The sequence below is a fragment of the Oreochromis aureus genome, linkage group 20 (assembly GCF_013358895.1).
Source record: "Oreochromis aureus strain Israel breed Guangdong linkage group 20, ZZ_aureus, whole genome shotgun sequence".
NCBI classification, from domain to species: domain Eukaryota; kingdom Metazoa; phylum Chordata; class Actinopteri; order Cichliformes; family Cichlidae; genus Oreochromis; species Oreochromis aureus.
In genome coordinates this window covers 20,326,763-20,353,613 of record NC_052961.1, presented here as the reverse complement: position 1 = coordinate 20,353,613, position 26,851 = coordinate 20,326,763, and the positions used below count along the sequence as shown (strand labels likewise).

The 26,851-nt window shown below is 38.3% G+C and overlaps 2 protein-coding genes across 15 annotated transcripts in view; both read left to right on the top strand.

Moving 5' to 3' along the window:
- The first annotated feature begins 1,258 nt into the window (after positions 1–1,258).
- phf8 (PHD finger protein 8) lies at positions 1,259–12,089 on the top strand. 2 transcript variants are annotated; one of them, XM_031746823.2, is made up of 22 exons: positions 1,259–1,559; positions 2,132–2,416; positions 2,575–2,660; positions 2,765–2,891; positions 4,036–4,196; positions 4,311–4,452; positions 4,560–4,746; positions 4,868–5,030; positions 5,589–5,676; positions 5,966–6,072; positions 6,179–6,270; positions 7,119–7,208; positions 7,320–7,601; positions 7,710–7,792; positions 7,883–8,052; positions 8,253–8,338; positions 8,605–8,726; positions 8,991–9,322; positions 9,408–9,503; positions 9,585–9,694; positions 9,777–10,137; positions 10,235–12,089. In XM_031746823.2, the coding sequence occupies exons 2-22, from the start codon at positions 2,319–2,321 to the stop codon at positions 10,321–10,323; spliced, it is 3,072 nt and encodes a 1,023-aa protein (XP_031602683.1). In that variant the 5' UTR covers positions 1,259–1,559; positions 2,132–2,318; the 3' UTR covers positions 10,324–12,089. The 2 variants fall into 2 exon arrangements, with proteins under 2 accessions (XP_031602683.1, XP_039460401.1); XM_039604467.1 differs by having other exon boundaries at positions 1,260–1,279.
- A 343-nt stretch (positions 12,090–12,432) lies between these two features.
- huwe1 (HECT, UBA and WWE domain containing E3 ubiquitin protein ligase 1) overlaps positions 12,433–26,851 on the top strand; it is a 46,931-nt gene continuing 32,512 nt past the window's right edge. For 6 of the 13 annotated variants that reach the window (XM_031746833.2, XM_031746835.2, XM_031746838.2 and 3 more), the window contains exons 1-23: positions 12,433–12,511; positions 14,480–14,549; positions 17,768–17,817; positions 18,023–18,092; positions 19,478–19,576; positions 20,220–20,426; positions 20,567–20,719; positions 20,805–20,867; positions 21,028–21,105; positions 21,220–21,270; positions 21,359–21,527; positions 21,624–21,724; positions 21,944–22,094; positions 22,225–22,352; positions 22,437–22,577; positions 22,672–22,777; positions 25,100–25,207; positions 25,288–25,389; positions 25,552–25,632; positions 25,814–25,920; positions 26,073–26,250; positions 26,353–26,444; positions 26,526–26,746. In XM_031746833.2, the coding sequence (XP_031602693.1) occupies positions 18,048–18,092; positions 19,478–19,576; positions 20,220–20,426; positions 20,567–20,719; positions 20,805–20,867; positions 21,028–21,105; positions 21,220–21,270; positions 21,359–21,527; positions 21,624–21,724; positions 21,944–22,094; positions 22,225–22,352; positions 22,437–22,577; positions 22,672–22,777; positions 25,100–25,207; positions 25,288–25,389; positions 25,552–25,632; positions 25,814–25,920; positions 26,073–26,250; positions 26,353–26,444; positions 26,526–26,746 (2,381 nt within the window). In that variant the 5' untranslated portion in view covers positions 12,433–12,511; positions 14,480–14,549; positions 17,768–17,817; positions 18,023–18,047. Of the gene's footprint in view, positions 12,512–14,479; positions 14,550–16,263; positions 16,366–16,477; positions 16,572–17,767; positions 17,822–18,022; positions 18,093–19,477; positions 19,577–20,219; positions 20,427–20,566; positions 20,720–20,804; positions 20,868–21,027; positions 21,106–21,219; positions 21,271–21,358; positions 21,528–21,623; positions 21,725–21,943; positions 22,095–22,224; positions 22,353–22,436; positions 22,578–22,671; positions 22,778–25,099; positions 25,208–25,287; positions 25,390–25,551; positions 25,633–25,813; positions 25,921–26,072; positions 26,251–26,352; positions 26,445–26,525; positions 26,747–26,851 lie in introns of those variants that run through there. The other 7 variants (XM_031746840.2, XM_031746832.2, XM_031746837.2 and 4 more) reach the window with 7 other exon arrangements.

The window sequence follows — 26,851 nt, the reverse complement described above, 5'->3', positions numbered from 1 at the left end:
GTGGGATGTTCATATATATGTTATATATATATGTTGTTATGATGATAAAACACAATAATCATTTGTAAAACTAGTAAAACCTGGGCTACATTACCAGTCAAAAGTTTGTTTTTTCTTTAATTTCATGACTATTTACATGGTAGATTCCCACTGAAGGCCTCAAAACTGAATGAACAGATAAAAAGTCAAAACATGTTTTATATTTTAGATTCTTCAAAATAGCCACCCTTTCTTTTGATTACTGCACACTCTTGACATTCTCTCATTTAGAGAAGCTCATTTAGAGAAGGCCAAGGGTTTGCAGGGCTGTTAATAAAGCAAAGACTTGCTAATTTCAGGACTCTAAACTCTAAAACATAATAGAATTATTTATCATTTTTTTCATGCTACATAACTCCCATATGTCTTGCTACATGTATTTGATGTTTTCATTATTTATCTACAATGTAGAAAGTAGTAAAAATAAAGAAAAACCATTAAATGAGAAGGTGTATCCAAACTGGTAGTCTGACTGGCAGTGTATATATATCTGTTAGTGCCAGACGTTTTTCTCCATTCTCCAGAGGAGCCTCATAGATCACAGCAGCTAACACCACTTGACCTTTTGTGCATTCCTGACCTGGAATCGCTGTTAATCATAATGCCAGGATGTATTAGACATGGGTAGAAAGCGTGTCAGGAATTAAAAACATTTTTTTTTAAATAAAATTCATAAGTGATGAAGGGCCTTAGGCAAATTAAAAAGAGAAAAAAAAAAGATAATTGAATTATAAAATATATGTACACTTAAATCACAATCCTAATCACGACACTTCACCAGTTGCACTCATAGACTGATGTGTGTGGTTTGCATTTCTTAATACAGGTTCAATAAAATGACAAAGTGAAAAATAATGACGTAAATACAAACTTTTGAAATTATAAAATCAGGTTACTGAATGTTGGCAATAATTATTTATTTTACTTGAAAAGAAATATCCGTTTCAAATTATAGTTTGTATTCTGACTGACATAAAGTGTGAAGGGAAAAGAGATCCAAAAATTTAAATTAAACGTTATGAGAGTGTGCAGTTATTTGACAAATCGTATGTACTCGCATGCTGATAATTATGTAGTACATTTCTGTTTCTATGAGATGACGGCAAAAATACACGTCTGCAGCGTCTCCTGACGCATAGAACTGAATTTCCGCACCGTAACGTAGTTTCCTGAACGCAACTCAATTTTTGACTGTCTACAACTTTATTGTCCCCGCCACGGCAGACAACGACGAACAACGGTCTGACGTTACTACCTTTGAAATGGCGTCGATGCAGTTAAATACGATGTTATTTGTTGTTGTTTTGTTAGTTTAGGTCGTTTTGTGCTACAATTTTCTGGTCCATTGTGAATTTCTGGACCTGGCCTTTATATTTGGGCATTACAAAGTTGATAAGCAAAAATGTGGTGAAGCAAATTGTTAATAATTTACGTTGCATAATAAGGCCGCAGCTAACCCCGAGCTTGCGTAGGGATTACAACGGCTTTTCAATAGTTGGCCCAGCCGCAGCTACATTTTGGTGAGTTGCTATCATGGAAAAAAAAAATCCAAACGTCTTAACCAGCAACAACGTTTTCCTGGTTGAAATATACCAGCTGCATCAGATACATATAAGGGTTCATTCACGCTTCGTAGCTACTTTTGCTTAAGTTAACATCTTGGCAAATAATTTTCTTCTCTAACTACATCGCTTGCTAACGCGGCTAACGTTAGCGTTAGCTTTAGCTGACTTGCTGTATGTATAAGTGCGTTGATAAAGCTAGCAGCACAACATTCACTATGCATAGTGTTTACAAACGGAGCTGACGTTAGCGTTAACAGCTGTTGAGCAGAAGCGATCTTGAATTTTCGTCCGGGATGAGTCTGAGCTTATCTGCAAAGATTAGTATTTGACCGATATGCGCCGATACTCATTAATTCATGTACCACCGAAACAAAATGCTGACCATTCAAGTAAACGACTAAACTTATTCGTTATGACGGGAGCAGGATTTATATGTTGCTCTAATCAGCTCCCTACTAGCGACTGTCATTATGGCGAGCTGCTAACAAGTTTTGTTTTGTTTTTCTTTTTTCCCTTTATTTTAACAGGTTTTCAAGTAAACCTCTGGACATGTGCATCAAGTAGAAGAATCTGAACGTGAAGTGACAGATTTCACCAGCCTTACCACTAATACATAAATAATCATTCCTTTTCTTGGTTAATTAGTCTCTCCTCACTCGTTTCCATTAGATTTGAAAATATTTTACATAAATATTTTGTACAAACACACTGAACATGGCATCAGTGCCCGTGTATTGTCTGTGTCGTCTGCCATATGATGTGACACGCTTCATGATAGAGTGCGACATTTGTCAAGACTGGTTTCATGGAAGGTAGGATGTTTTCGTGCTTAGACCCACTTTATTAGATTTATGATGTGGTTACATATGTTGTCTTCACTGTAAAATTTCTGTGTCTATATTGGGTAATGGAGCCATTCATTGTTTATACAGATATTCTTTGTTTTGATATAAGTATGCTTTTTGTGTAGCTGTGTTGGAGTAGAGGAAGACAAAGCGGCTGAGATTGACCTGTATCACTGCCCCAACTGTCAGGTCACTCATGGGCCTTCTGTTAGTAAGTTATCATTTCTTAAGTAAAACTCTCAGGGTTGGTGTTATTATTAGTTGACTTTTTCATAGGAATGTACAGGTTGAAAACTGTTTTCTCCATTTTCTTAGTGCGCAAACGCCGGGGAGGCAATAAGCAAGTAGATGGAGGTGCCGCTGGAGTAAGAGACCCAAGTCAGCCTGTTAAGACAGGGAGCGCACAGTTTGTTAGGGAGCTACGGAGCCGAACCTTTCCGAAGTAAGTCTCACCTACCATCCTGCTAAAACAAAAGTTTGAAGAAAATCATGGTTTGTAGTGTGTTTTTCACATTGTAAGAACTTAATGTACTATTGCTGTTATAATATCCTAATTTCTTAGTCAACTAAACAACGAAAAAAATGTTGCACATAATACTCCAAACACACAAGAAGAAGAAAAACACTTAAACCAATGTTAAATATAATATGAAAACGTTACTACAAAATATGTTCACGTTTTATTAAAATGTGACAAATTAACATCCGAAAAACAAATAAACAGCGACTGAAAAGTGTGATACACTGTGCCTTGCATTATGAATTCCCAGGCCATCCAATAGATGTAATCTCTCCAGCGTGTTCCATGTCTACTCCGGGGCCTCCTCTCGGTAGGACATGGCCAGCCAGAGCACCTTACCCTAGAGAAGCCTGCCTTAACTGGCTCCTTTTAATGTGGAGGAGCAGCAGCTCTACTCTTAGCCCCTCCCGAATGAACTCCTCACCTTATCGCTGAGGAAAAGTCTTTCCACACCTATGAGAAAGCTCATTTTCGCAGCTTGTTCTCACCTTTATATAACTAGAAATAATAGTGTTGACAAAAAAATCAGGCAAAGATTAACAGATTAATGGTGTTTAATGACGATGCTCCATCTGGTGCCAGATGGCTGCATAACATTTAGGACACAACAATTTACCAGCATTTAAAATGTAAAACAATGAGATAAATTATAGTGACTGTTAGTTGTCTGGTTGACTAGTTGCTAACATCCCAAATACATTGCTATTAAAGTTGATTGCATTACATTCTACTAGTCTTTATCTAACACTGGTCTTGAAACCGGTTGGTGAACCAGCAACACCGACTACTGACTGAATAGATATTATAATTTCAGGAATTTAGTGGTTGCTGGATTTTGCAAGGACTTTAGGTTGCCAGCCAGTCTCTAGTCCTCTGTGTATGTGTGTGTGTTAGCAAGGGAGACTGGTGCTATAGTTATTACCGCTTACTCCATATGTCACTATTTTAGTTACCATCCTGCATTTTTGATCTTTAATGTAATAACACTGCAAAGCACTCTGTCCTATTATTGTTTTTTTTTTCTTGTGATCAGAGTGAAAACGTACTTTTTGTTTTTCTGTGACAGTGCGGATGAAATATTGTTAAAGCCTTCAGGGGCCCAACTTACAGTTGAGTTTCTGGAGGAGCATTCATTCAGTGTACCTGTCATGGTTCTGCGGCGGGATGGCCTGGGTATGACCCTACCTCCATCATCATTTGGTGTCAGTGATGTGGAGCACTACATTGGTAAAGTTTTGATACATTTACAATTTAAATTATGGTTAGGTTGTGTTTTTGGAATAGGTAAATTCATTTTTGTTTGCTTTGTTTTCTGAAACCTGTGTATTTTGTTAAATTCAGGTTCGGATAAAGAGATTGATGTAATTGATGTTTCACGCCAGTGTGATCTGAAGATGCGTTTGGGCGACTTTGTTGAGTACTACAACAGCCCCAACAGAGACAGGGTCCTCAATGTCATCAGCCTGGAGTTCTCTGAGACCAGGTATGAAAAGACAGTCAGTCATTCTACAAAAAATAAGTTTAAGTAACACATTGTCGTTACTGGTGTGGAGTTTTGAAGACTAAATAAAAGTTTTGGACTTATCTTAGACTGTCAAACCTGGTGGAGACGCCTAAGATTGTGAGGAAACTTTCCTGGGTGGAAAACCTCTGGCCTGAAGAGTCTGTTTTCGAGCGTCCCAATGTGCAAAAGTACTGCCTAATGGGAGTGAAGGATAGCTACACAGACTTCCATATTGACTTTGGAGGCACCTCAGTATGGTACCATGTCCTCAGGGTAAGTGGAGGAATCATTTTAATTGTTTCAAAGGTTTCTGTTTACATTCATTTTTTGTGTTTGTGTTTTAAATGAATAGTTTTGCATGTTTTTAAAAGCTTCCCTTATTGTGCTTACTCAGGGTGAGAAAATCTTCTATTTAATTTCCCCCACCCCTGCCAACCTGGCACTTTTCGAGCGATGGAGTTCATCATCTAACCAGAACGAGATGTTCTTTGGGGACCAGGTTGACATGTGCTACAAGTGTTCTGTCAAACAGGGAAACACCTTGTTCATACCAACAGGTAAGCACTAGGGTAATTCTTTTTGTTAGAGCGGAGTTTTGTTTTGTCAGATATCTCAAACTAATTACATTAAATCAACTACAATATGAAAATCAGGCATTTCAGATGGTTTCTACATGGGCATACATGATGACAACACAAAAAAGCCATAGAAAATAAGTAAAGTAGAAACTGTCTATGTTTCTGTGGCGGAGTCTTGTTTCTACCAAGTATATTGCAACAATTCAGCTTATAGTTCAATATCCAAACAGAGGTCGAACAGCTTTTAAAAGTTACCAGTGAAGAAGAAGAGTGATTGGTGTGCATTCTTTCTCTCTTTGATTTAGATTATGAAAGCAATAACATGCCACAAAATGTTTTGTGAGCAATAAAGATTACAATGGTGTTTACAACAGCTTAGGTATTGTGTATGCACCACAATACCTAAGCTACATTTTTATATTTATACATTCTAATATTTATACACAGTTTTGTAAAAGCCTTGTTTTAGAGAGACAAGCCAAAGCTGAGAGAAAATGATCTGCTTATAGTGTGGATTTTTATTTATTTTTTAACCAGGGTGGATTCATGCTGTGCTCACTCCAGTGGACTGCTTGGCTTTTGGAGGAAACTTCTTGCATAGTCTCAACATTGACATGCAGCTGCGGTTAGTTTTTTGATAAATTTATGTATGTTAAGCATATTTAATTGAGCATGATTGTATTCCTTTTAACTGAAATGTTGAAATGTCAGTGTTTAGACATGGCGGACGAAGGAACTTGCACCCTTAATTGCTGTGGTTCCTCACTTCTTGTTCCTCAAGCCTGAAGTTCTGTATTTGGTTAAAATTACTATACTTGTGGGGGGTTTTTTCTTTCTTTCTTTTTTTTTCTTGTCTGCAGAGATATTTTAACCTGGTGGCAATAAGTAACTTTTTGTGCTGTGGTATTATTTAGGGCATATGAAATAGAGAAGAGACTAAGCACAGCAGACTTGTTCAAATTTCCCAACTTTGAGACTGTGTGCTGGTATGTAGGAAAGCACCTTCTTGATACCTTCAGAGGTAAGCACTTTGGCTTTTATTATGTTTTTATTTGAACTACTTGACTGGCCTGTGTTTGCTGTTAATGATTGTTGTATTGTTAACTTTGTGGTGTTTGGTCTGACAGGTTTGAGAGAAAATCGCAGGCATCCTGCCACTTACCTGGTTCATGGGGCGAAGGCCCTAAACAATGCTTTCCGCAGCTGGACCCGCAAAGAGGTAAAACCTTAAACATTTGCAATGTAATGTCCCATTTTAGTCCTGGTTTTACTGATTCTCTTATTGCTTGGTTTATTTCCCCTCTAAAGTTGACTTTGAAATATTGGAAGTTGTTTTTTTAAAATTATTATTGTTTTGGCCAAGAGAATGCCACTGATTGGAGCAGAGATACAGCTCTACAATTGTTTTAATACATTAACTTTAATGCAATAAAATCTATAGTGTCATAAATGATTACATAAAAGTTACTGCATGGTATTTTTCTTGTTTAGAAGCAAAAGATTGAATTGCAGCAATGCTGTTAAGAAAACTGCTAATTTGGGATGTGTTTTTATTTGCTTCCTAGCGAAGAGTTAAATGAGAAAATCAGTGCCACTTTCATGTTTGTCTCTGTCAGATGGCCATAAACTGCTTATACCTCTGAAGCTCGTTTGTTTAATCAGTGTAGAAATGACGTCCTGTGGCTTTGACGCGGTTCTGTTATGTCTTGGTTCTGAGCACTTGCCAGACAACCAGCAGAGACTCCAGGAAGTTACCGATCACTGACAGGAAATACTGCTGCATGACCAAAGTCATTACACTAATCTTACCCCTCGGCAGCCATCATGGCATTGCCCTCAGGCTCTGAGCCCGTAACTTTTCCTTGTAACATCGTTTGTGTAACTGTAGAGTCTGATGCAGTGACATTTCTACAGTAAAATGATATATGGCCATTTCCCTATTGTGACAGTTTGTAATGTGTGAAATAATTATAAAAATAATCATAGTAATATAAAAAGAGCATAATATCACTTGTAGCTTTGGAAAATGTTGTAAAAAGATGATTGATGATTTTCTCTTACACTCAGGCTTTAGCAGAGCATGAAGTGGAGATTCCAGAAACCATCAATACTCAGGCGCTGGTGAAGGACCTGGCCAAGGAAATTCGTCTGGTAGAGGTAAATGAAATCACTGAAAGCTTGTTTTTAATTCTACAAATGTTAATGTTTAAATGTTATTATTACTCTTTCTATGTTTTAATAATTTTAAAAAATGATCTGTTTTTTCAGGATATCTTTCAACAAAACATTGGCCGCACTGGTCCTCAGTTTCCTGGTTCGCCACTCTCCAAAGCTCCCCTCACCACCTCTCAGAATTCAGGACGGCCCCCTGGAAAAAAGAAAGGGCCCAAGCCCAAGGAAATGACAGGGGGTGTTGGGCCCCCAGGAACCAAAAAGAAGAGTCAAAAGGGACTACTTAAAGCAGAAGCAGGAGAACTTGATCTGATTGAGATCCACACCAAACATACACTCAAGAAATTTCAACCTGGAAAGTCGAAACACAAGAACAAGGTATGATGTTTGCAGATGTTTGTGATGATAATGGGAATGCTTAGCCAGCATTTTCAGTGAACAAGTTTCATTTTCATATATCCTTATAGTGATGATCTCTCTTTGCAGTTGGAGTTACCATTAGAGGAGTTTGAAGGGAAGATAAATAAAAGCAAGCTGAAACTTGTGTTGACCAATGGAAAAATTCAAGGGTAAGCTTTACAGCCATTTCAAGGGTTCCTGTTGGTTCTGTGATCTTACCACAGGTTAATGTGTTTACCTGCTGTTTTTTCTGGCTTCAGTAAGAAGGATGGCAGCAGTAATGGTGCAGGAAGTGCTGGAAACTACAAACATGTTGTGACAGAGGGATCCAGTCTGTCCGACTTGGAGTCTGAGGATGAGTTGCAGATTGATGAGACCCCACCTCCACGACGAAAGACAGCTGGACTGAGTAAGAAGAAGAAGCTGAGTGGTAAGTGTATTATGCATTCTTGAATGAAATATATACATGTGTTAAATCTGTTCATTCATTTATTCATCTATTGCAAGTAAAATTTGTCATACTTCAGTAAAGCTGTTTGAATGCCGGGACTAATAACAAAATGTGGTTTCTAATATAATTCAGTAGTAGTTTCAAAGCTGTAATTTAATAGTGTTAAAATGTACCTTCAGGTCTTCCTAGAAAGCTGCCCAGAGCCAAACCCTGCTCTGACCCTAATCGCATCAGAGAGCCCGGAGAAGTTGACTTTGACATTGAGGTGAGATTATTATTGAAACGCCCATCCTTGAAGGGTCTTTGAGTTCCAATTCGAATGTGTTCTTTACTTATAACAGTCAGAAAAGGTCAGTCCCAAAGATTTAAAGAAACTATTCACTACACAATAATTAATGTTTCATAAATTAGAGTGGCTCACTTATATTGATTTTGTTATCCCCTGCTGAGCAAACAAAAACTTTCATAAGACAAGCCATGGAGTGTTGACAAGAACTTGATGTTGTTTTTAAACAATTGATGTGGCTTCAGGAGGACTACACCACTGATGAAGAGGCACTGGCTGCCCATGGAGTGAAGGGTGGTGCAGGGGGCATTCTGGACTTACTGAAGGCGAGCAAGCAAGTGGCAGGCTTGGACTCTACAGCAATCGGGTAAGATTGCCTGGATCATCTGTGTGTTGGAACTTATAAATAAACGTAATAAAATTGTACTGTGTGAAGCTGTGCAGCTGAAACACCCAGAAAACTTTGTATACCTTTGTCATAAGTGGAGGCGGGTGAAAATGACTCATATTGTTGATGAAGTAATCTTGAAAACCTTTATGTTTTACAAATTTGCAATGGGTTTGGGGTCCGACTTTGTGTAAGAGTTTTATATTGCGAGGTGATTAGTGATGAGCTGTGTACTTTTCTCAGTGAGGAAGCCCCAGCCTCTCCCAGCACTCGTGATGCTATTCAAGGGATGCTTTCCATGGCCAACCCCCCTTCGTCATCCTCCTCTTCATCCTCCTCATCTCCTTTGTCTATATCTGGAGGCCTGACAGAAGGATTAGGGGTCGTCAAGGAAAAGGGCGGCAAGGCTGTATGGGTGACAGGAGGGGTCAAAAAGACAGCAAATTCTGAGAAGAAACCTGTCATTCAGCGACCTGGAAAACGTCCAATTAAACGACCAGCCCGTCACCTTAGTGACGAGGAAAGTCCAGATGAACAGGAGACCCTGGGAACTTGTTTTAAAGATTCAGACTATGGTGAGCAGTACAACTTTGATTAATTTTCCTGCTCAAGCCAAAATTTAATTATGATAATTTTTTTTTCTTTCTTTCTTTTTTAAAGTTTACCCATCCTTGGAATCTGATGAGGAGGATCACACCAACAAGACTAAGATGAAACGGAAGAAGAACTGGGATGACACACCATGGAGTCCAAAAGGTAAACATAGCAGAAGGCTCTATCATATTTCTTTTTAGCTTTCTGATGTTTAGTCACTCAATAACTTATTTTCATATACAGCCAGGGTGATGCCCACCCTTCCCAAACAGGATCGTCCAGCCAGGGAAGGGGCTAGAGTTGCCTCTGTAGAAACTGGCCTTGCTGCAGCTGCTGCCAAGCTGGCACAACAAGTGAGTGAGGGGAACTAATAAAAAAATCTTGTCTTCTAATATTCCTTGGAAAAGATGAAAAACTTTGTTGTTTGTGATTCAGGAGCAGCAAAAGCCTGCTAAAAGGAAGTACACGAAAAAGCAGCGTCCCCCTGCTCCTGTCATCACTCCACCTCCTGTTCAGACCGAGCCAGCCCCACCCTCTCCAACACCTGCCCCAGAGTCTGCAGCAGACGTCAGCCCAGACAGAAGAGTGGATTATTACTCTGCTAGTCTGTTGGACCATGAATATACAGCAGGACCAGGACCTTTTGGCTCAGGAGGACCTAGAGGCAGTGGAGCCATGGCTCCGGGTGTATTTCTTACATCAAGAAGACCTTCCTTGTCTCCACAAAATAGCAGCTCTCACTCCGGTGCATCCCCTGCAGGTTTATCCAGTCAGGGCACAACAGGAGTTGGTCAAGGTGAGCATAAACTTGAGTAAACTTTAATTTTGACTGCATAATTTCACATTTTGTAAAGTTTATTTGTTTTTAATGTTTCCCTTATACCTTGATTTAGGGAAACGTCCAAAGAAAGGACTTGCGACTGCAAAACAGAGACTTGGAAAAATCCTGAAAATTCACCGCAATGGCAAACTTCTCTTGTGAGAGGTGTTGGAAATGTGGCTGAAGACTTGAAGAATGAGAATGAAGAAAAGACCTGAAGTACGTCTGAAGGAAAAAGAGACAATAATCTATATTTTTTACTCCAGATAAATTTGTTTACTGTTTTTTACTTGTTACTGAACCTCACAAAAAAAATTCTTGTCCTACACCAGTTACTCTGCCCAGTTCTGCTCACCCTCACCTGCATAAAGGTATTTTCAGAAGCACATATGTGGCTTTAAGTGAATCACTGTAATGTGCTGGACAAGCACTTAACGTGGTAATTAACTGTTAATTACCACCTATTTGACGTCGTATTTGAATTTCAGAATGTCAGGTGGACATTGATTTAAAGTGGTAATTGACAAAGGCAAATGGTTTCTTTTGTTTAGGCCATTTTAGAGGTTGTATTTATGCAAAACATTGTACTATACATCGTACATTTTTTTTTTTCTTTTTTTTTTTTAAAGGGAAAGAAAACAGTTAATGTGATATTTGTATAGGCCCCTTTCCCATGCAGAAGATCCATTGGTGCAAATACTGACAGAGTTGTAGTATTATTTTTGTTTAGTTTCCTTTTTACCTCATTTTTACTACAATAAAAGTTGTACAAAACTCAAGTGTGTGCATATAATATGCGACATGTATTAATTCTTTTTGAGAAATTTGCCCCTGATGTTTGTATAGAAAATAGATCTCCTTATATTGTAGCTCTGCCTATGAAAGCTGACGTGCTAGACTAATGCCAGGACTTACCACCATTATTCTATTTATTCTTTACATATTTATTTAACAGGGCAGAACTTTTGCCATCTCTTATCCTGGTTTAATGTTGTATGTTTTTACAACCTCATCTTCTTGGTCCCTACGTCAAGTATTTTCAACCACTTTATGCCTGTACAAAATCTGTAGCCATTGCTTTGTTGTCACTGTAAATACTTGTAATATTTGTAATTAATATAGCTGCTTAAATGCAGAACAATTTTAGACTTAAAAACAAACAAACACAAAAAAAAGGTTCCTGCATGTTGCCGTAAATTGCGCCCCAGATGTTAGCAGGACTCTTGGGTCAGAAATAGAAATGTGTTTTTGTATCACAGAATGTACTAGTCCTAAAATGTTGGCAGAGATGTAGATTTAACTTTGTGAAGGTGCAGGACATGAGTTGATATGTAAATATATGTTGTAATTTAAGTTCTTTTATAGTTCAAACACTTTCAGATCTTTCGTAACATGACTTGTACATTATACATTGCTGTATTTGGGAAATATCTGAAATAGTTCTTTTTTATATTTGTATGCAGTAACTCTCATGCTAAGTCCATGTTGTCTTGTTAGTGTTATTGGAAGCGTGCTGGAAAATGCCCTTGTTAAATTTCATCCATTTAGTTTTATATTAATTATTGTTGATTTTCACTCTTGTGTTGGTGTGAACTGTGCATTTTAAACATGTGTTTTAAATACGACCTGGAAAAGATAAAATATACCTTGGGCAAAATTTCTTTTTTTCTTTGAGTTTATTTGATGATTGCTGAGTCACCAAAAGCACTACCGGTGGGTCTTCTGATTTCTCATGTCTGCTGGAGAACCAAGGTGTCAGTGCATTCATGAAGGTGTCATTTAGGAACGTTTTTGAATACACAAACAAGGAATGTTGTGTTGTATTGAAAACCTCTACACTTAATGATTTTTTCCAATAAAAGTACAGTTTCATTAACTGTAGAGATTCGCAACCTACTTGGGTATTTTTAATAAAGGGTTTAAGCATATTTTCTCATGGTTTTTTGATCTGTGAATTACCGTACTATTATTATTTTAACATCTTAACATCCCACAGTTTAATTTTAGGGTCGAATACATTTGTTAATACAATGTCCAGTCTTTATTCCACAAATGTCAGTGAGTTTGAATGCACTTTGATATTAAACTATATTTTTCAGAAAGCCTGGAGACTTCTGCTGTGTGCTTTCGTTTGCACATTTAATTAAAAAGTCGAGACAGGAAATACCAGTTACTTTCAATCTGAAATGCCTTAGCATTTGTTATTGTTTTTGTTTTGTGGGTTTTTTTTTTAATAGCAATTACAAGGGAGTGCCCTGTGTAAACGCAACAGCAGGTATTCTCGCGAGAACCAAACTGCCCTACCACTCGTTAGTGCAAGATGGAGAAGCAAATGTAACACGCATTCGAGGTAGGCAGAAAGACTTATTCTAAAGTGTTGACACGGGGTTTAGCAAAGCGGTGACGGACGTCTATCGTCCGTAAATTGCTGATTGCTTCTCGTCACAGGATCCGAGCCACCAAAATAGTGTAATTTTAATGGTAATGTATGCGTCTTTTGCAGTGTAAACCGCCATTTTTAATTTAGCCGTGATCCCATGGATAGAGCATTGTGCGGACTCAGAGCCCTCACGGTTAGCCGATTAGCTCGCGCGAAACCCTCAAACACAGAAGCCGCACACTTAACACGCAGAGTCATGTTCACTGTGTGTGGGTATTTGCACCTCTGTGCAAGTAATTCAAAGCCAGTTTTCTCCCTCCGTTGCGGCTTGTTCTCTTGGGGGGAATGAAGACAACTTGAGTCAAAGTGTGTGTTACAGATTGACTTTTCGTGATGTGCTAACGTTAGCCGTCAAAGCTGAATTAGAGTCGAAGTAGCAAATGTTAGCCAAAAGTGCTAGTAAACCTAGCTAACATCAGATGACTAGCTGTTAACTTTGTCTACGTTAGCGCCACTACTGACTTAGCTTTAACTGCGTAGCAAGCTACTTAAGTAACACTTAGAAACAATGGGATAGGAGCTGAATGAACACGCTTTCAACTTAGAGCTAACTCAGTTAACTTGGGAGTAATAATAGCCTTTACTTCACTTTGTGTTTCGGTTGATGACTTCAATAGTCTATCATGTCAGCAGCTATAAATGCTGTAGGTTGGTTTAGGATTAAATGTGCGTTCATCGGTAGAATCAGCATGATTTCGTCAAAGAAACTATTGCATTCGGCTATATTAGCAAATTTTATTTATCCCTTATTTATAAATGTGATGCCGGTGAGTCTCACTGTCTCATTTACAAGAGAGAACTGTTTCAGACAGCAGCAGCAGCATATACAAGTCTTGAGATCAAGCGGTGATACCACTTGGTGAAAACATACCGAGATGCTGAAAGGTGAATTTTTGTTACCTGTCAGATTCCCTTCACCATCTCATCATACTCTTAATCGCTGTTAATTGTGATGGTATGACAAAGAAGTAGACCACTTCTCAGTCATTGGCTTAAATCTCCCCTGAGTGCCACATGGGTTTTTGTATTCTTTATTACTGAATCAAACTATTGCCGGGATAATTCATTTATGCCAGGCCTCAGCTCGCTCATTAAAGGTGATCAGCTTATTAAAGTATAAAACAGTTTAAAAGTGGAGATGTGGCAAGTTTTTCTGCAAATATTTTTATGTACTTTAAAATCTGGGCACTTAGGGTAATTCTGTTCAGTGATATAGAGGTTGTGATATTACAGTACCATATGATTTAATGAGAGGGATTGCCGAAATGGAAATTGTTTTATGCAGACTACTACTCTCTCTCATGGATTTTTCATAAATAAAGTTCTGTTTGGTTGGCATAAATAAGGCATGCACATCAACAGCAAGTCTGAGCTGAACAGTGTAGTTTAATGGCAGACAAACAAGTTGAACTTGAGAAAATTTTAAACAGTAAGGATCTGTTGATTGTAGTCTGTTTATATAAAAAATAACTCCCATAGCAATTATGCACACTGTCCAATTAGTAACAAGATATAAAAGAATTCAGTTTGTTTAAAAATAATGACTTGAGGAAGGTACAGATAAGTTAGAAATGTCATTCACATGTGCAAAACCACACATCCTGAAACCTGTGTATAAAAGGAAACTGTTAAGGCCCCCAAGTTAGAAAATGAGAGGTACAGCCCTGTTTCAGAGTTTAAGTGAAACAGAAATAAGTTAAGTGTTTAACTATATTTAATTTTACAAAGTAGAAAATCTTTCAGTTTTAATGGAATTCTGCCTGAAACACTGACATGACGGACGTTTGGAGAAATAGAGATGGTGTTTCAAGTGTCCAAGCAGTTTCATTTTCTTTTCTTCATTCAAAACTAATTTCATTGTTTGTCATATGTTTTCAGATTGTGTAAAGAAACAGCATAGTAAATCAATGATGAGAAAGGTGGAACCACTGAACCAGATCAGATTCTGGTGAGTACTGCTGCAACCCCCCCATCCCCCCCCCTTTTCTTTTTTTTCTGCTTTGACTGAACTGAGCTGGCAATGCACACTATACATGAAGACTATACCTGCAGGGATAAATTGATGTAACAACTTAATATTTGTATCAGTCGATTTTTGCATCGCCTATTGGCAAATAAGATGGTACTCAGAGATGGCAGTGGTTTATGTTTATCTATTTTCTTAGAGGACATTTCCACGTGCTAAATGCTTTGGTAGTTTGAAGGGCTGAATGACATAAAAACGGTTCAGTATTTTTTTTTTTTTTTTTTTTTTTTTAAATAATGATTTCTTTGTCTTCATATGGCACAAAAAGCAGAGTAAATGTCAAAAACAAAACACCCCCTATAGCTATTGGCAGAGTTTTGGCACATACCAATTTGAAATAAGAAGAAGGAGGAGCAAGGTATTTCTGACAGTAAACACTTTGGTGTATTTGAAATATTTTTCCGCAACTCAAACTAGCAGAAGTTATTGAAATTCCTAAATAAAAAAATGTGACCTTCTTTTCTGGTTCCATGTGGTTATATTTGTCTAACCAGATGGTCTTGGTGAGATTTACTGTGATTTCTATTTTTCAGCCATTGTTCAGCTCTGAACAACTGGGCTCAGTGACAGTGTTTGTGCTGCTCATCATACCCAAATATTAATTTAGGGAAAAACCATAACCTCTCACAGGGTGTGTGGAGCTTTTGGAAACTTTTTTGTTTTATGTCTTTGCTGTAATCAATATTGGCAGACATCCATATTTATAAAAAAACAATCCCTGTAAATACTATTTTAAATAATCACCAATATACAACCAATGTCAGTAAAATATCCACTGATATTGCAATAAAATATTTAAAACAAAAAACATCCTTTAAGATAATGCCTAGATGTGGCAGGGGTTTAATTTAGTCCCCACTAATTTTGTGTAATTTGAATTTGCCTATCAATAAATAATGCATGAATATTTCAGATTAATTTGGTAAACAAATATAGTGCCAAAAGAAAACAATGCTTCCTTATTTTTTCCTTTTCTTCTTCCTTTTTTTAATGACACTGAATTTTGTTGAATTAGGCATATGGAGAAAACTACACTTAAATCATATAGAGCTATAATGTAGCACTGGGTAACTGAGCAAGGTCAGTTGGTGTTCTAACATCAGTATGCTAGCTCTTAAAGATTTGAATTAAGTACTTGCTTACTTCATCAGAGAAGTCTTACAGACATAATGCAACAGTGAGTAATCTTTAAAGAATATCAATTGAACTAGACAATTAGCAACCTCTAAGCTTATTTAGCTGAAATAAAGTGTATACTCCTGACTTGTCCAGGTTTCGTAAACAGGCTTTTAAAAATTCTGATTTATTTATTTTGTAAATATTCATGGATCAAATACCTAAAGTTGTTTTGATGCAATGTGCTTGCTTGTGTTTTTCTAAGTGTTCACGGTGGCTAGCACAATATTTTGATGCACATGTAAGTTCGTATGAATATGTCGGCGCTCACGCTGGTGTACCTGGTATGCTTTCATGAAAATAACCTGAAGAACTGTGTCGACTTAATATGATAAGATGTTTTGGTGGTGCATCCCACAGAGGGCCCATTGCCCCGTTATAAATACGCACTGCATCGATACAGACAGCAGTGGCTTCTCATTCCCAGCCGTAGCGTTATTCACTTTTTGCACACTACCCACACTCATCATGACTGTGCCAAGAGCTAGTGCCTATGTGCTATGGAAACAGGCGGGGATACTGTAATACTCCGGACGGAAGAACAAACTTCTTAATTGATTCGGTAGTCAATTTTCCCTTCTGCAAACTAAAAACAAACTCGCAGTGTCACGTTAGAGCAGTCCGACAATGATTCAGCGAGTTGTTCTGCGTTTCTGCTCACTGCTCAACTAACGGTAGCTAGCTCGCTAGCTAGCGCGTGCAACGACTGTAGCTTTAGAGCCAGGAACTCCGAGCCTAAGAAAAAAAAAGTCACGTTAGTGTTTCCAGGTATTTTGCACACATTCATCTCTTTGTCGCTAGTCACCGAGTTGTTTACAGATTCATCTTAACTGGAGTAGGGCCAGCACAGAACTAGGGAGTGCGGGCTCCTTTTTGCGGCCTGTGCAGCCCCGACCTAAATTAGTCAAGAGTCAGGTCAGGACAGGATAGTGAATCTGTAAGGTCTGGTTTGACAGCTGTGCCACAAATGGTCCTAGCGGTTTGAATTTTGTTAAGCTACATTGTGAATGGTTATCGCTGATGACACGCATGACTTGATTATGACTTGGCTGACTTTTTAAAAAACGTTTGGTGACTTAGAATTTCAGAGGAAGATCGTTTGCTAACGGTACCGGTAGCTCGGTGTTAGCTGGTCAGGGGTTAACATCTCCGCAGCAAACATTGCCGATCGTTTCCGTCGCTACGTTGAGTTTTACAGGGGTTCTTGTTTTCTTAGACGTGTTGCTACCTAATTACAAACAAAACGCATCACGTTTATGCCCTATAATTGCAGTGTGGGCTTTGAATAGTCACTTGTTAACGTTAGGTAAATAACGTAAAGCTATTACCGACCCTAGCTTGTTAGCTAGGTAGCTATAACTTTAACCTGTAAGCTTCGAGTCGTTTGAGTTGATGGAAAAGCAAACAGAGAGGCGCACTGTTTGGCTTAAATCTCCCCTGAATTTGAAAGTGATGAAACGTCGGGCTAATGTTTTAGGCCAATAAATGGGACCCAATATAATTTGATTAACTTTGTGTCGTACATTGCTCGCTAGCCGTCAGCTAATGCTCTGCCCGGTTTGCTTTGTGATCATCAGACTTTTAGAGAGCCTGAGAAAATGTCAATGTTTTCATCACCTTTTTAACCACTGGTGGTGATCAATCATTTTTTGCTGTAACAGATTTTCGAGGATTATCGCCATATCATCTACCTTTGCTTATTCATTGAGTGCTCTGCCAAATGTTGAGATTTGTAGTCGACTGTCTGTATTTTGTTATGTGTATTTCAAGTACATAATGTACGAATTTCCCTAGATATATAACCAGCTGGTACTTTTTTGTATTATATTATGTACTGGATATTATGCAGATAATTTACATATTTACCTGGAGCATTTTTTAATAATGTGTACTTTGAAAAAAAAATGTATGTTTTGTATTATGGCATGTGGGACACTGTTTTGATGTAAGGTTTGATTTTTCAGATAGAGCGACTGGAACATGCCCTTAAGTGGGCATTGCCAAATATTTTTTTGTAAGTATGTATCTTATTATTTTTGTTTTTTAAGTCATTTTAATGTTAATATTTCAATATCAATAACTGTTTGGCTGGGAGTATTTAGATATGTAAAGTCCAAATGTATATTTACACAAGTGCTATAGAAGAATATCTGCATCACAGCACACTGAAATTAATTATTAGATGTTGTTTTATGGGTTACATTAACATTTCTCAACAGGAGCAACAAATAGAGATTATCGACAATGAAGGTCGACAGAAGCAAGTTAAAGAAAACACCTACGGAAGCTGTGAGTATATTTGATGCTGGCTGTGTTTTCTTTCATAGCTCCTAACCTCGCTGCTGCCTAAATTGCATATAGTTGGGATATTTAAGATGACTTTTCTCTAGCCAATTGTGATAAGAGTTCATATTGGGAGCAGGGGCTAAAAGAACTTGTTGAAGATGCTTCTTACTTTATATACATATTGTGAGAAATTTACGGTTTGTCATGTCCAAAAATGCGGGGGGGCAGGGCGGACTATGACTGCAAGCATGATGTGTACGATACAGTTGACAACTCGGATAATTTCTCTAGTAAAAATCTGGGAATTTTCTTATCTGTAATGTTTTGATAAGCAGAAATGGCTGTTATCCTTGTTTAATGGAACCCCAGTTAACAAAACTGGATACAGAAATAACTTTATTCCAATGCTGTTAATTACAGTGGGTCTGGCTAAAACTGTTTTGAGCACCAAACAAGTCTACAGGAAAAATTCTGGTATTTATCTTAGAAGGATCTTGAACTGTCTGAACTGAATTTAGTTAAATTGAACTGAATTACTTTAATGTTGGAGTTTTTAAGAATGGTATTGTGTTAGAGCTGGAGACTTAAAACATTTAACGGCCATACTGTTGTTTACCTTGATGATAATGCCTGCACAGCTGATTGCAGTGATAAGTAAACAGTGACAGGAGAGGACACGTCGTCTTGTAGGATTGTGCTATTCAGACATGGAAGTATTGGTCAGTTAAACCAAGTAATTCACTATGCTTTTTAACTGTTGGTTCAAAGATGTTGAACAGTCTTCCACCACTAGGCAGACTGCAGCAGCCCTCACTTTTTTTTGAAGGGAAGTTGTAAACAAGCTAGGTGAAAAGTAAAACAAGTCACAGCCCTGCTAAAGAAGAGGATTCTAGCAGTACTTTGTTTTAGAAAATAAATGCCTGTATCAAAACTGTTTCTGAATAAAATGGCATTTAACCACATTTCACACAAGGGTATTGGCATTAAAGAATGCTGTGGTGCTAGCTGTGCTAGCATTAGCAACACAGGCTCACTTTGTTTCTCAAAGAGTGTGATTACCAGCTTAAAGTAGCTCAAATACACACATAGTATTTCTATGTACAATTTTAAGCCCAGTTCATTAGATTGTGCTCAGTTTGACTTCGACTTGCTTTTTGACTTGTTAATTGATCTTTTTCTTTTCTCTTCCTTCTCCTATTTAAACAACTTGAGTGAAAGTATTGTGGGTTATTGTGTTTGTCCAGAGTTGTTAGTTCAGTGAAAATGGAGATTTTTACTGTCTATCAGCATAGAGCATCTGTTTAGGGTGCTATATTCTGTTTTGAGACTCATAAGGATCCAGGAACTCTGCTTGACCAAATATTTTTCTAAACCTTCTGCACCAACAGCCTGCTGACTGCAGGATACTTATAGAGAAGCTCAAGGCATGCAATGATGAGCAGCTATTGGTTGAACTGCAGCATATCAAGACCTGGAATATTGGCAAGGTAAGAAGATTAGGCTGAAGGAGAAGCTGCTCCTTCAGTCTTTTATAAAACAGAAACTCTTATAACAAGGTTCCCATCAGTCTAGAATTGTGTGGAATATCATGAATATCATCAAATGTATTTGAGAAATTTCACAATACCCGCTGACACAAGTTCATGACATCATTTCCGCACCACACTCCTAGAAACATCTCCCCGAAATGAAATGATAGAAAACAGTCAAAATGTCTAGATTTCCTCCTCCTTGGTCCTCTCTTAGGCAGCGTGTAGTATGTCTTAGCAAGTGTAGTAATAATACAGATTAACAGAATGCAAAAGGGAATGGGGATTTAATCCTAACTTAATGATACAAAATAAGAGGTGGTTGATGTGTTCAAGCTTTAAACCTGAGAAATAAATTGACTTTGACTTTATTAAATTTATAAAAACTTATGAGCTACAAGCAAATATAAAAATAATTATGTATGAATGTCATTGGCACTTGCCATTGGTCGGACTTGCTGTCATTACAGAATCCTAATGGTCAGAAGTACTACTGATTTGAGAGTAGAATACAAAATCTAAAACTTTTTTGGGACATTAAATTAAATCAATCATATGTAATATTTGTTTGAAATGTGTTATTTTTTATCTCTTTCAACAGTGTGAGCTTTACCATTGGGTGGATCTGTTGGACCGCTTCGATGGTATTCTGTGTGATGCAGGCCAGACAGTAGAGAATATGTCATGGCTGCTGGTGTGTGACCGTCCAGAGAATGGACAGCTCAAAGCCTTGCTTTTGGCAGTGCTCAACTTCACGGCTTTGCTTATTGAGTACAGCTTCTCTAGGCACCTTTACAGCTCCATAGAGGTATGGTTCAACCAATTCAGCTCTTCAATACTACTGATTACTTATTTATGTTTATTTTTTGTGCTGTGGATATGTCAGAGAAAATGAAGTTCACAAACTTAAATATTTCTTGTTTTATCTACCATCCACCCCCTTTACAGCACTTGACCACCTTGTTAGCATCATGTGACATGCAGGTGGTCCTGTCTGTGCTGAACCTACTCTATGTGTTCAGTAAGCGATCCAACTACATCACAAGACTGGGATCTGACAAAAGGACTCCTCTCCTGGCCCGTCTGCAGCACTTGGCTGAGGTCTAGTGAACTTTTATCATTGTGATTCTAGCTGTCCCTCAAGAAGCGGAGTTGAATTGTTTAGTCTCTTTGTTCTTTTCTGCAGAGTTGGGGTGGGAAGGAGAATGGCTTTGGTCTGGCTGAATGTTGCAGGGATCTGCCTATGACAGTAAGATTTCTTTTCTTTTTTTTTTTTTTGAGTGAGTGATGTTTCATAACGATCACCTTCATATTACTGATGGCCAGAAAGTTTTATGTTTCTAAATAGATGCTGTCAAAAACTATTAAATTACGCCTACTTATAAATTATGTTTATGTTCCCACTGCAGAAGTATCCTCCCAGTGCCACCACACTTCACTTTGAGTTTTACGCTGAACCGGGCCCTGAGGTCAAAGTAGAGAGAAAGGTATAGGCATCAACATTTACTTAAGCAATCAAAGTAAAAACTGAATAATATTTGGAATATTCTGTTGACTTCTTGACTTTGTCCCAATCATTTCCAAATGTCATATTCCCTCAGCAGACAAGTAGTAACACACTACATTATATTCACATCGAGCAGCTTGACAAGGTACAGTCAAATTAGAATTGCATCATTAACAACTTAAAAGCCACATCTTGGCTTCTTGACTTAATACACAGCTTGTTTTGTCTCATAGATTTCAGAGAGCCCATCAGAAATCATGGAGTCACTGACAATGATGTACAACATCCCAAAAGACAAACAGACCCTACTGTTTACTCATATTCGACTAGCCCATGGTTTCTCAAATCACAAGAAGAGGTTGCAGGCTGTACAAGCCCGACTGCATGCTATTTCTATACTGGGTGAGCAGAAAACTTTTTCCCAAGAAAGTGACATGATTTTGGTCCTAGTTTTAAATTCTGACCTTTTCTCTTTTTTTCTTTGCCTCTCCCCACCAGTGTATTCAAATGCACTCCAAGAGTCAGCCAACAGTATTCTGTATAATGGCTTGATAGAGGAGCTGGTGGATGTCTTGCAGATAACAGACAAACAGCTTGTGGTAAGAAAGTAATTTTTTTTTTTTTTCTTTTTTCAAGCTCGATCACTGTCATTACACTAAATGTACTTTCATTGTATTAATAAAATGTCTTTTGATGTGTTTTGTGACTGTGTCAGAAGATGATTACTTTCAGTGCCTTCTTTATTCTTAGGTCTGCACAATCTCTGTCCTTTTTCATTGTCTGTTCTCTGAAATGCTGTATTGGATTTTGTTCTTCAGGATATCAAGGCAGCCTCTTTGCGCACTTTAACTTCAATTGTCCATCTGGAGAGGACGCCCAAGCTTTCCAACATCATCGACTGCACCGGCACTGCCTCATACCATGGCTTCTTGCCTGTGTTGGTTCGCAATTGCATACAAGCAATGATTGGTGAGAACATAGCCGAAATTATAACCCAAATTTTTAATGAGTGATGTGCAAGAAATTTGGTAAATAAAATCAGAGCTTTACCCCCCCTTTTTTTTTTTTTTTTTTTTTTTTTTTTTTTATTGCTTACTAGATCCTCTGATGGAACCTTACCCACACCAGTTTGCAACAGCACTGTTCTCATTCCTTTACCATTTGGCTAGCTATGATGCTGGAGGGGAGGCCCTTGTGTCCTGTGGAATGATGGAAGCCCTCCTTAAGGTACATGCAGGCCCTATAATACATCATAGCCATTCATAATATTGTCTTTAAGAAATGTATCAATGATTATCTTGTACTTCATAGGTGATCAAGTTCTTGGGTGACGAGCAGGACCAGATCACCTTTGTAACAAGAGCAGTACGGGTTGTGGACCTCATCACCAACCTTGACATGGCTGCCTTTCAGTCCCACAGCGGCCTTTCCATTTTCATCTGCAGACTAGAGGTTTGTTAGGCATATTCCTGACCTAGCCACTTTTAGATACAGTCACTCAGTCCTCTGCATCTGGTCATTCCTCTCTATCAATTTCTTAATATAGCATGAGGTGGACCTGTCGAGAAAAGAGTGCCCTTTTGTCATCAAGCCAAAGATCCAGAGGCCTAGTGCAGCAGTAGAGTCTGAGGACATGGACACAGACATGGAGAGTAAGTGAAGATATGAAAATGTTTTGAACTTCAATAATATACCAAAAACTTTATTAGAAAACAACCACCCAACCACATGACGTCATGTTCCGTACTGACAGAAGATTGCTCTAAAAGTTTAAAAAAAACCTTAACTAAAAGCACTTATTTCTTAAATCCAGCTTCACAGACAGTGTTACATCTGCGTCACTTTTTGAGAGCAGGGCTCAATGGTGTAAATTGGCCTCTATATGTATAGTGTTTCATGTCCTCTTTAATGTTTAACATCAGGATGGTGGTTAAAATGATCTCAATGGACTGGTATTTACATAGTGCTTTTCTATTTATACTGACCACTAAAAATGCTAGACACGACACATGCATTGATAGATTTATTCCACGAAATCATAGCGCTTTGTTGGTCTCACCTCTACATCTAATTTAAAATTGATTTGACCTCACATGGACGTCTCTAAACAAACGGAGCAAACCCACCCTGGCACAGGGAGAGCATGCAGGCTGTGTGCATGATGGCTCCAGGAACGTGTGAACCTAGAACCTTCTTTCATGCTGTAGATGGTGCTAGCTTTTATTTACTGAAAACACATACCCTGGTTGGAATCTAGATTGCTCAGGCATGTGGGATGGTATGGTAAGAATTTGTTGTCACCAAATTCTGTGACTCCTTGGATGGTGTCAAACATTCAGGCTGGTGCAGGTTGTATAATGATGAGGGCAATCTTTGTGGACCAGATTTGTGGCAACTTTAAACCTGTTATTAATTAAATGCCGCTGCTGACTTGAGAATTTTTGTTGATAAACACAACAGTGAATTCTCAGTGCTTCACCAGCCTTTCCAGTCTTTGAGTAGAACACTTCTCATTTGAAAAGAGTGTTGTTGGATGAATGCGGAGGTGACAGATCTTCTAAACGTATTGGGGTAACTCCTTCACAGAGAGAATGTTGATGTTTTTGAATTTTAGTTGGCATCAGAGGAATATCTGTTCCAAAATAATCAAGCACTATGTGAATGTGTTTGATCAAACATGGCAGGTGAACAAGGACATATGACTTCTTTGCCAAAAAGTTGATTCTTTTCATCTGGATGTAGCGTTTTCAGTGGGAGAAATGTTTCATCATTCATCCAAGTGACATCTTCAGAAGTCTTGACTTCTTGATCCAGACATCCAGATGAACAGAATCAACTTTTTGGGATTTCCTTACCTGGATGATTGAGCATGCATCAAGATATGGCTTTGTGAATTTCCAGCAGTCAACTTTCCTCCTCTCTGATTCACAGCTGCTGTATTTTACACAAGTGCTGGATTAGCCAGCTAAGCTGCAGTGTTTTGGTTTTGATGTATTCTGACTTTCATATCATTTATGAGCTGAATAGTTAAGAGACGATGATCTGTTGCAGTCTCTCCTGGTGGCTTTGGTGGTAGTACAATGCAGGGTTGTGACACGCCTTTGTGTCCAAATCGTGCAGTTCTTAGGGACTAAAGTCACTATAGGTTAACTTTGATTTCCAATAGTGATATTCCCAAAACAGACAAACCAGTATGTGTTTAGTGTAACCATCATTTATAGCTAAGGTCTACTGGTTTGCTTCTCTCTTGCTTTGTGTGTTCACTTTGACTGTATTTTAATTAAGCTGAATTCACACTAAAGCTGTTCTTGTTTACATGCCCCGCTGCTTTTGTTGTTAGATGACTGTATGCGCATCAGTGACACAAGTGACACCCATTAAGACTAATATACTATGCACTGAGTGATGTTCTGTTGCACTATGTGGTACAAAAAAGTATAGTGCTTTTAGGATTAAAACATGCAAACCAATTCTAGTAGCTCCTCCAAAACAGTGAATCAATAAAGGGCCATTTCACCAAATGCCAATTACTACAAAGCCTCCCTAGTAGGAAAAATTGAAATATTTCTATAACTTAACTTTTAGAACTTTTAAATACAGTTGTACATATTTCTTTTTAAACAATAATACTCATGTATAACAATAATGATGATGCTTTATACATTTTTTTTTTTTTTTAAATTCTTTGTCAAAGAGCTTTTAGTCCTGTTTGCCCCTGCTTATGTGATGACGTTACATTAAAGTGAATACTGTATTCAGAGAGTGGGTTAAATCACTCTTGGTTATGGAATCTATACAAGAAGAAATTACAGCTATATTATCAATAAAGGGGATCGTGCCTAACTTACAGCTATGGTTTTCCTAATCAAGTCCTTGGTTGGTCGTGGCCAGATTTTATAAGCAGTTGGTTAGGGTTATATAAAATATGAAATATTCCCCTGTTGTTTATATGGAAACATTGTGAATTCTCACAGTGTCAGAAGTTGCTATGGAAAGCAGCCCTCGACCATCAACATCTTCTAGTTCCAGAGCTGAGGGAGACCACCGAGCACAGAGCAGCACTACTAACACGCCTCGTGCAGGTACGCACATCGCACACAAATGAATATATGAATTTTATCACTCCTGCGTTCTTCAGTTTCTATGATTCTCATCTCTTTAGGTATGCAGTGTATCCCCCAGAGGGCAGCTCTGTTGAAGTCGATGCTAAATTTCTTGAAGAAAGCCATCCAGGACCCTGCCTTTTCTGATGGCATCCGCCATGGTGAGTCATTGGAATCCACTTCTTTGTTGTACCGATGAACTTGAGATCATACATCTTGTACTAATCTTGTTTACATATGTTGCTGTACATCTCATTATGGAAGTGTTGTGTATTTATGTAACTGACTTTTTTTTTTTTTTTTTTTTTTTTTTAAACTCCAAGTAATGGATGGGTCCTTGCCTACCTCACTCAAGCACATCATCAGTAATGCAGAATATTACGGCCCCTCACTGTTCCTCCTAGGTGAGTACACAGTTACACTCTTTCACTTTACGGAGTCCTCCTCATCTGACTTCAGAAATGCAACATTTTTCTCATATTAAACTTTCTGCTTCATCAGTGTTTTTATCCATTTAATATTTTATTGGATTATGATTTCTTTCCCCACCACCCCCATTTTTGTTTTTGTCTTTCTGGTTTTTAGCGACAGAAGTGGTGACGGTGTTTGTGTTCCAGGAGCCATCTCTGCTCTCCTCTTTGCAGGATAATGGTCTGACTGATGTCATGCTGCATGCCCTTCTCATCAAAGATGTGAGTTTCTAGCTCTTTCTTTTCTTAGTCTTTGACCACTTGTGGCAATTCAATATCAGTTTTGATGTCTGTGTCTTTGTACACTCAATAGATTTTTAGAATTAATTGTTATACATATATTATACAGTGAAACATTTCAAACTCTTTTGCAGGTTCCTGCTACCCGCGAAGTATTGGGTTCTCTCCCCAATGTGTTCAGTGCCCTCTGCTTGAATGCAAGAGGCTTGCACTCTTTCGTTCAGTGCCAGCCCTTTGAGCGACTCTTCAAAGTGCTTTTGTCTCCTGACTACCTGCCTGCAATGCGACGACGGCGTAGCTCTGACCCTTTGGGTGAGAATCCCCCTGTTGTTTAGGTTTTTGTCTTTGGTGTTTTTTTTGTCTTTGCCTGTGAAACACATTTCATTGCATAACATGTTGTTTGTTTTAATTCAGGTGACACTGCATCCAACTTGGGTAGTGCTGTGGATGAGCTCATGAGGCACCAGCCCACTTTGAAAACAGATGCTACTACTGCCATTATTAAGGTAGTCCAAATTTGATTTAAAAATATTTCAAGCGTTGAAACAGAACATGTCAAGGTATCTAAAGCAAAGTTGCTGTTACAGTTGCTCGAGGAGATCTGCAACCTAGGTCGAGCTCCTGAGTACATCTGCCAGAAACCATCTATCCAGAAAGCAGATGGTACTGTTGCAGTTCCACCAGCACGCTCCAGCCATGCTGCCGAAGAAGCTTCAAGTGAGGATGAAGAGGAAGAGGAGGCCCTTCACACATTCAGCCAGCAGCAGGGGGAACCAGAGAGCAGCAGACAGTCAGTGCCACTTGAACTGTATGACTCTGAGTTCATAACACAATAGAAAAGAAAAAACAGTCTTTACAGACTTTAATTACTTTTCCAGGTTAATTGACAACATTTCAAATATACGGTTGGTGG